Below are 9,819 nucleotides of genomic sequence, written 5' to 3' on the forward strand. Positions count from 1 at the left end.
TGAGTGGGGTTCTGCTTTGCAGGGAGTAGGGGAAGGAGGAGAAGGATGTAGATTTTCCTTGGGGGAAGCCAGCAGGGTTGGCAGGGACAGAGTGAGTTGTGTGGGAGGCGATGCTGGTGCCGCCTGTAATGTCCTTGCCTGCATTTTCTGAGATGGCTGGAACCCTGCTGCGTTCCTTCTCCAAGCAACAGTGCCTGGGTCCACAGGATATGGCCTTGGCAGATGTAGCATCTCAACCAGTCCACCCTCATCCCCACCACAAGTCCCTCAGAACCACCCTAACAGATGCCTGCCCCTGGGGGTGGGGGTGGAAATCCTGGGAGCTTCCAGCGAGGGACTATCATGTGAACTGAGGCTGCCTAGGGTTGCATGTGTTTGCTTACATTTTTCAAGGCAGTCCCATTACATTGGGCCCTCACAACAGTTGAGCAAGAAGGTAAGTCTGGAGTTGCTGCCCTCCTGGAGAGGTAAGCGAACGACAGTTTAGGATCCAGCCACTGAGCTGCAGAGCAGGAAGCAGCTCCTCTTGTCAGCCCCGGCTCTTCGATGTCCCTGTGCTGAGGTCAGTGGGTGCTGACTCTCCACAGGCCAGGAAGGTGGAGGCAAGCCCTCGGCTGCTGGCCTGGAGGCGGAGGAACTGCGGCCGGGATCAGCCCCCCACGCTCAGAATGCACCGAGTGAGGAGTTGCCGCGCTCTGGCCCCATCCCCGGGGAGAAGAAGAGGTCAGAGGCCTCTGCAGGACGCGCTGGGGCTGACGCTGGGAGAGGGAGTCAGCTCCCGAGCTCCAAGGTTCTCCACAGAGACAAAACCGTGGCCTCGATGAGACCCCAGCCTCGAGAGGAAGGTTGCTCCCTCCCAGCCAGAGAGGGCAAGGCAGGGAAGAGGGCCTTCGCGCCAGCCCCCAGCAAGCAGAAGAAATCCAGTTCCCTGGGCCTGGCTTCAACGTCAGCTCCTGCTGTCCCTAACTCGGCCAGTGCCACACACAACCCCGTGCCCTGTGGGTCAGGCCGGGGGCCCTGCCACCTGGCCAATCTCCTCAGCACATTGGCTCAGAATAACCAAAATGCAGACCAGAAGAAGGGGCCCCCGGAAGTGACCTGCCAAATTCGGAAGAAGACTCGAACCCTGTACCGCTCAGGTAAGTCCCTAAAGGTGCGAGAAAACCCGAGAGACCTGGAGTCGCCCTGGAAAAGTGGGACTGTTCAACTAGCCCCAGGAGACTGGCAGGTGTGCTTAGTTGGTATGTCCCTTTGTCCTGGATGCTCTTCTGGCCCATGGTGGTGCCACTACCACCTCAGGCCCTGAGAGGGGAAGGCCAGGTTGTCCCAGCAGTAAGTAAGGTTAAGTCCAGGACAGATGCATCCAGAAAGGAAACACCGGAGAGAAGGCCCTGTATGATGGGGAACTTAGTTGCAAGGCTCTGGGTTAGGCTCTTGGGTAGGGAACAGTGGTCCCATCTGCTTGAGACTTCGGGTGGGCATCTCTTTCTCCTCTCTGGTGTGCTGCCTCCTCCCACGGCTCCCTTCTTCTCCAGAGCAGCTGGAGGAGCTGGAGAAGATATTCCAAGAGGACCACTATCCTGACAGCGATAAGCGGCAGGAGATTGCCCGGACTGTGGGGGTCACCCCGCAACGCATCATGGTAAAGGGGGTCGGCTGGCTGCCTGGCGGGGTGCAGGGAAACCTACTGGTTAGAATTCGAGGGGAGCAGAGGAAGTGCTCAGCCTCAACCTGCATAGGGCCTAAAGTCAAGTCTTGGATGTGGCTGGGTTCCTGCCTGCTTCCACAGCCCTATAGTCTTAGACTGATCAAAGAGGAAGGCACAGTAGAGACCTGTTGGTCAACACGACCTGACAGTGAGGCATGTGAAGCAAAGTGGTGGAGTGACCTCCTAAACTCATGTAGCTCGTTATGTGACAGTCAGTACCTCAGCCTTCATCTCTACACCCGTTCTTAAGTTCTTCTTTCCCCTATAGGTGTGGTTCCAGAATCGCCGGGCAAAGTGGCGAAAAGTGGAGAAACTGAATGGCAAAGAATGCAAAGACAAGCCTGCAGCCCCTGCTAGCAGTGAGTGCAGGTAATTCTTCACCTCTTCTGGGATCACTCCGGCAGGTAGGAAGAGGGGTCAGAGCTGAGATCCTGCATTCCAGAAGGAGAGAGTGTTGGAAGTTGGAACCATTACAGGAGTTAGGATGAGTTAGGGGAGTACACAGTGCCTTGAAGGAGGCAGGACTTGCGAAGCTAGTGTCCCCTTCCCTGCAGTGAGGATCCAGTCTAAATCCAAAGACCACCTAAGCCCCACTCCTCCTTCTCTCTGCCTCCAGATCCATAGCTGAACCCCCAGCTACCGTGCCTGTGGACCCAGAGCCAGGGACTTTCCTGCAGGAGCCCCGTCTGGATTTGTTTCCAGGTGAACTCCCACCCTGAGAGGGTTAGCTGTGGGAAAATGGCAGTTAAAAAGGTGATGAAGACACCAGTATCTGGCTAGACAGAGTGTGGGTGGGCCAGACTTTTCCAAGGTTTGAGGCCAGAGGTGGCGGGCTTTGTAAGTGTCTGCCATTCAGCAAATCCAGGTCTACCTCCCCATTTTCCTATGCTTAGAGCCCCTCTTTGCCTTGTGTTTCTAGAACCACCCATGCTGCTGACTTCTGACCAGTCCCTGGCTCCCACCCAACAGAATGAGGGTGCTCAGAGAGTGGTGGTGACCCCACCACTCTTCAGTCCGCCTCCTCTTCAAAGAGCCAACCTTCCTTTTCCCCTTGGCCACTCCCAAACCCCCCAACTGATGCCTTTGCTGATGGATGCCCCTGGCAGTGACAGCAGCCGCAAGGATGGGCCCCGTGGACCTTGGGGGACAAGGTATGTAACATAGGTGGAGATGTCATTTGAGTTTTCTTGGAAGGTGTGTGGAAGGAGAAAAGATAGACTGTGGAGGGGAAGGGGCTCAGTGAGAGGAGCAGGGAGTGATGTATATTATGGGGATTAAAAGGGTAGGTGGACAGCAATAGAGCAGAAACAAGGGGTGAGGAGCTAGGGGTAGGAGGGGGAGAGGGCAGCAATGGTGTGGCAAGACCAGGGTCACCGTGCAGGTAAGGCAATAGGTGAGGAAGTGACTCACCACTCTGTGGTAGGAACGAGGAGGCCACCCGTACTGCACTCAGTACTCCTCTTTCCCCTACAGCATCACCCCACCGCCCACCTGCTCATATTTGGAAGAGTTGGAACCTCAGGATTACCAACAGAACAACCAGCCAGGACCATTCCAGTTCTCTCAGGCCCCACAGCCCCAGCTGTTTCAACCCCCTCAGCCCCAGTTTTCATACCTTCCCCCTTTTCCCCTCCCCATGCCCAGTTCACTGACACTTCCACCACCAGAGGACCCTCTCTTCGCATTTCCTTGTGGCCCCAGTGGTGGGGGCACATCACAGGGCTATTGCCCAGTGCCCCCATCGGGGCAGATGACGCTGCAGCCACCTACTGGAAATATGGGTAAGTAGGACCTGGAACAGAGGGTCCCCTTTGCGATTGAAGAAAGTGAGAATGGACAGAGAGCTTTGGAGACAGACTGAGGCCAGGCACCGGTAGTGAGTGAACTCCTTTTGCTCACCCCTAGTTCTCTTTATTTTAACCTCTTCCATCTGTAAGTTTCTTGGAGGCTGTAAAACAAAGTGAGAATCATCAAGATGGCTTTGGTGTTTGGCATTAGGAAAGCTGAGGTTTGGTTATTTGTGCTCCTAAGCCTCAGTTACCTGGGCCCTAAGAAAGGAATAAAGTTTCACATCATGGAAGGGCTTGGTGAGCAGTGGAAACAAAATGAGTGAAAACACTGGGCACCGTAGATGTCAGCTGACATGAGTATTCTGCTGGGCCCCTTGAACGTTCGAAGTCCCAGAAGCGTCCATCTTGTCCTTGCTGAATTGCGGAAGACAAGACCTGTGCAGCAGGTTCAGTCTCCTTGCTGCCTGCATGAGACATGCTTAGCCCGACCCGCGGTACCCTTGGTGTCAGCGTTACCCAACTGCAGCACCTTCAACCCAGGAGCATGTCAGATCGGAGAGGGAGACTCTGGTGGTGGCTTCACCAAGACTCACTGGAGTCCTAAGCTGTGTCTGTGGAGGGGGGCATGGTACTTGGCTACAGAACATGTTGAATGCTGGTTGATATTCTGTCTTGCCTAATAATTTCTACATTCTTTCATCACATAGGTACGGTCCCCTGGAGTGACCTCTGCTTGCCTGATCTGCCCTTCCCTGGTCCGTTCTGCACACAAGCTCTGGGATATCCCCTGGGAGGAGATGGCTACTTCCCTGATCTCTTTCCAGCCCCCTGTGCTCAGGCTACAACCAGACAGCCTTCACCAGGTCTTGCCCAGCTGCCTGCAGGAGCCAGGCCAGGAGCTGGACCCTCGCTGGGCAAGATGCAAGAGGAGCCGCCTGCCATGGCCCTGGAGCAGCCCTTGGTACCAGAGGAGGTGGGAGAAGACAAGAAGTTCTGTGTCCCCTAGTTGGGGATCAGAGTGGAAGAGAGGCTGCTCCGTGGGGCATCCACTCTGTGGGGCATCTACTCAGGATGGTGGTTGAAGCTTTGAGAAGAACTGTGGACTCTGTTGACTGGGTGGAAGTTAGTGTCTACCCGTGTAGGCTTGTCTGGCTGGACGTTGATTGGAAGAGGGCTGACCCTACCCTTTGCTTCACACCCGTCTGTGACGGTCCTGTGTTACTTCTGAACATTGTATCAGTTTGTTTTTCCTTTCCTTACTAGTCAGTGAGCCAGAGTGTCCACTGTAAGCAGTAAACTGGTCTGTCCTCGACTTTTTCTCAGTGATTGCATTCCTCTCTCGCACTAGGGAAGGGCTCCATTTCCTTCCACTCAGCTAATTGTTGCATGCGGTTAATCAGCTGAGGTCTATGATCATAAGCAACTTGGGCCCACCGCTCCCACTAAAGGAAGAATTGAGCTATTGGGCTTTTCCTTTACTTCTATTAATGATGTTTTTCCCAACCCAGGGCTCTGAGTCTGGACCTCTGGAATCTGGGCCACATTGAGACCGCATCACCTGAGAAGCCTGAGGATATAGTTGACTCTCAGTTCTTAGCCCAGAGATCTTTTACTGGGAGTAAAAGGACGCATGCTCCTTTCTAGCTCCCCCCACCCCAACCTTCAGAAGTTCCCAGAGACACACGGTTAGTGCTGGGGAAGATATAATCTTTTCTTGCCTGACTCTCACTCAGGACTGAAATTCTACCGTCTCCATTTACTTATGGCTGCTCTTTGAGGTTGCGGAGAGAGAGAGACAGTTTGACCGAAGACTGAGAGTACCCTCTTGACATCTGAAAATGCTCAGGAAGGAATGGAGGACATGCCCATGCACACCTCCCCCCTGCCCCATCACGCAGATTAGCTTTGTACCCACATTGAACCGGAATAGCTTTGTTCTGTCCTTTCTGGGTGAGCCAACTTAGAAGAATATTAAAAATAGGGAAGGAGATAAAAATAATCAAATAGACCACTTTGGTTTCATGTTTGGGATCCCTCTTCATTGTGTTAAGAGCCAAAGAGGGAGTGAGGAGAGTAAACAACCAACTACCTAAAAAAGGAAGTGGGAGGAGGGTGAAGGGTTGAGGGAGCAGAGGCAGGTGCCAGGGAGATGGATATGAAAAGGACCTGAAAGAGTGAGAGAGCAGGACTGTCTGAAGTAACACACTGATTTGGAGATAGAAGAGGATAAGAGCCATTTAATAAAATCTATTCCCAAAAAAGAGTTAACACAGGAGTAAAAGCAGATTACAGACATGAGGGTCGCGGGTAAGAAGGAACAGGACATGGAGAGAACAAAAGAAGTGGGTTGGAATAGATGCCATGGGAAATAGAATGTGGAGCAGAGAGCTGGTGGGACAGCAAGATTAATATGAAAGGGAAAAAGTGTACAAATGGTTATAAAGGTCAATATTCTAACATATAAAGATGATGAGTATCTAGGAATTAGATGATATTAAAAAAATAAGAAGACAAGGGCAAGCTCAGGAGAAAATGACTCTGAAGGGACCCTGGTGGATTTCACACAAAGGAACGAAATCGAGAAGAAATAAAAAGAGGAGAGTTGGCTTGCTTATGATAGAGAGGTTTATTAAATGGAAAGAATACTAGAGAGGAATACAAGTGAATGTACTGGGTGTGAATGGATTCAAGGGGATGTCTGGGGAAGAGATGGGAAGATCAGAAGGCATTCAGGTGATCAAATCAAGAGAAAATACCAGGAGCCACAGAAAACGAGGTGAGCAAGGCAGGCTGAGAAAGATGGAAGCTCAGGGAGGTCCTGTCAGGATGACAGTAACAGGTGGTGGCCGCACAGATGATGGCTTCTCTCAAGTCTCTACAGTCACACAAAGTTTATCTTAGGGTCCGGCGCTGTGGCATATGGTTAAAGCTGCCACCTGTAGTGCCAGCATCCCATATGGGTGCCAGTGCTAGTCCCGCTACTCCTCTTCTGCTCCAGCTCTCTGCTATGGCCTGGGATAGCAGTAAAAGATGGCCCAAGTCCTTGGGCCCCTGCACCCATGTGGGAGACCTGGCTCCTGGGTTCAGATTGGCTCAGCTACAGCCATTGTGGCCAATTTGGGAGTGAACCAGCAGATGGAAGACACACTCTCTCTCCTCTCTCTGTGTAACTGATTTTCAAATAAATAAATTTCTTTTTAAAGATTTATTTATCTTACCCAGGCAAGAATTTGGTAAATTTGCAACAGACAAGGAGATTGCAAAGTTTGTAACAAAAGACTGTTCTCATACATTTTTAATCCTCTAAAACAATACATTTCTAATGAGGAAAATGGATGAGACAGGTAGCGATGATCTAAATAATATCAGAGAAGACAATGGCATTTATTTTTTTTAACTTTTATTTAATATAAATTTCCAAAGTACAGCTTATGGATTACAATGGCTTTTTCCCTCCCACCCACAATCCTCCCCTCTCCCGTTCGCTCTCCCATTCCATTCACATCAAGATTCATTTTCAATCATCTTTATATATAGAAGATCAATTTAGCATATATTAAGTAAAGCTTTCAACAGTTTGCACCCACACAGAAACACAAAGTTAAAAATACTGTTTGAGTACTAGTTATAGCATTAAATCACGATGTACAGCACATTAAGGACAGAGATCTTATGTGAGGAGTAAATGCACAGTGACTCCCTGTTGTTGACTTAACAAATTGACACTCTGTTTATGGCATCAGTAATCACCCTAGGCTCTTGTCATGAGTTGCCAAGGCTATGGAGGCCTTTTGAGTTCACCGACTCTGATCATATATAGACAAGGTCATAGAGTGGAAGTTCTCTCCTCCCGTCAGAGAAAGGTACCTCCTTCTTTGATGACCTGTTCTTTCCACTGGGATCTCACTCACAGAGATCTTTCATTTAGTGTTTTTTTTTTTTTTTTTGCCACAGTGCCTTGGCTTTCCATGGACAATGGCATTTAAAAAGAAAGACTACAGAAATATTACACTGGGGCCAGGACTGTGGCATAGCAAGTTAAGCTGCCACTTGCAGTGTTAGTGTTAGGAAACTGGTGCAGTTTTAGCCAGGTGGCCACATGGCCCAACCTCTGTGGTCAAGCTCCACCCCCATCCTAATGGGATTCGCTGCTCCTGCTTCCCTGCCCGCCCTCTGGCAAAGTTTTAAAAGGGCCTGTTCCTGAACACGTGCTCTCTTGACTCTCCTCTCCTGCCCTCTTGGTTCTTCTCTCTTGGCTCTCCTCTCCTGCTCTCTGCTCTGCTCTGCCTTCTCTCTTGGCTCCTCTCATTTCTCTCTCTTCTCTCCTTGCTAGCTCCTCTCCTGTTTCTCTCTTATTCTCTTTCCCTTCACTGCCCCTTCACTCTGGTCTGTTGGGTGTTCCCCAATAAACCCTTTCCCTTATCCGGTGTTCAGTGTGTTTTGTGACGGCTAACATTAATACATAACAGTTAGCATCCTGTGTGGGTGCTGGTTCAAGTCCTGGCTGCGCTCTTTCTGATCTAGCTCCCTGCTAATGTGCTTGGGAAAGCAATGGAGGATGGCCCAAGTACTTGGGTCTCTGCACTCACATGGGAGAAACCTGAAGAAGCTCCTGGCACCTGGCTGTGATCTGGCCCAACCCCTGTCATTGTGGCCATTTGGAGAGTGAACTAGTGGGTAGAAGACCACATTCTCATTCTCTCTCTCTCTCTCTCCATATATTTCTACCTTTCAAATAAAATATTTTTTTAAAAAGCATTCCATTGGAAGTTGAGTGATGGGGAGAGACATGCACATGGAAAGAGATGCCTGTTAAACTAGACTAAAAATGTGGAATATTGTGGTCATCTTGGCATATAGCTATGGAATTTTTGTTTCAGTGACAAATCTATAGTAGTCAAGAGCAAGAGGAACTGCAGTATGATTATTTTTAATTTTTAAATTACAGCTGTTTCCCTGTGACTAAATTATCTGATTAAATAATGTGTAGAAGTTGTACAAGAGAGTAAATGACAGACAGAAAACACATGATCAGTGTTAGCCCACTTCTCTTCACAGTGTTTTTGAGCCATGATGCTATGATTTGACCTTGCTATTTAGACGTAGTTTAGGCCTCACATCTGATGGCCCTACAGTACCCCAGTAGGAAGGAAGCCTTTGATCCAGATCACTTCTCTGTGCATTTGGGGTGTGTGGGGGGCAAGGAGTGTGTGAGTCTTCTGGACCTCCAAATACAATGATTATTGGAGACTATTTTCCAAAAACTTCTAAGGAAGTACTAACATAGTCATATGTGTTCTAGGGCCATAAAAGCTGAGAAGAAAACATCTAGGAGATGGAGAAAAAGCTTCTTCGTTACACAAATGCTCATGTCATATATTGTTAGGACTTCATAGACCAAGAATTTGCTAGCGTGGCTGTAATTTCTAACTGCTATTCTCTTATTGACAGTCCAGGATGGTAATAAGCAGTCTTTAATATCCTTAATTTAGAGATTAGGTTGTATGCATTGAACTATTAAATTTCATGTATTATGATATATAACTGAATCTTTTAAAATGTAGATTTTACATATATCTCTGTTTTTACATTCTGTCTCATGAGGCCCATGAAGTGAACAGGCTACAAACAGACATAAGGCAAAAAAAATTAGGAAGATTGTTGGGGCAGCCACCTGCAGTGCCAGCATCCCATATGGGTGCCAGTTCGAGACCTGGATGCTCCACTTGCGATCCAGATCTCTGCTGTGGCTTGGGAAAGCAGTAGAAGATGGCCCAAGTCCTTGGGCCCCTGCACCCACATGGGAAGACCCAGAGGAAACTCCTGGTTCCTGGCTTCGGATAGGCACAGCTCTGGCTGTTGCGGCCGAATGGGGAATGAACCAGCGGATGGAAGACCTCCCCCCCCACCCCCTCTCCTTCTTTCTGTCTCTCTTTCTCTCTCTGTGTAACTATGACTTTCAAATAAATAAATAAAAATAAATTAAAAATATAGAAGATTGTTAAGCGTTCTTTCCATTGTTACTACAATACATGGTTGCTTTCAAAGCCTTACAAGGAGGCTAGGTGGCTTCTCCTCCAGACCTGAATTGGTTCTGCTTTCTGCCCCTGAGATTAGCAGCACCTCAGCATGCAGGAGACACAGCATCTAGAGCCAGGAATTGAAGGATGATCAGCTTCAAGACCCATCCTTACAGGCTACTCTTAGATAAAACTGTTAAGTAATCAAAAGTATAGAAAAATAAAATGAGTTAATTGAGAATTAAAAATGAATAACGGACTGAAATAAAATGGTGAAAAAAATTTCAGAAGCATAAAAATA

The 9,819-nt window shown here is 49.0% G+C and overlaps 1 protein-coding gene across 1 annotated transcript; it reads left to right on the top strand.

The window, feature by feature from the left end:
- Positions 1-577: 577 nt before the first annotated feature.
- On the top strand, positions 578-4,774 carry NOBOX (NOBOX oogenesis homeobox; the record flags this gene model as incomplete). The annotated part of the gene is made up of 7 exons (XM_070069890.1): positions 578-1,139; positions 1,536-1,642; positions 1,977-2,077; positions 2,325-2,410; positions 2,628-2,859; positions 3,182-3,489; positions 4,206-4,774. Coding segments are annotated over 7 exons (1,695 nt in total), but the record flags the coding sequence as incomplete, so codon positions are not given.
- Positions 4,775-9,819: the final 5,045 nt, after the last annotated feature.

Source organism: Oryctolagus cuniculus, chromosome 3 (genome assembly GCF_964237555.1).
Source record: "Oryctolagus cuniculus chromosome 3, mOryCun1.1, whole genome shotgun sequence".
Taxonomy (NCBI): Eukaryota; Metazoa; Chordata; class Mammalia; order Lagomorpha; family Leporidae; genus Oryctolagus; species Oryctolagus cuniculus.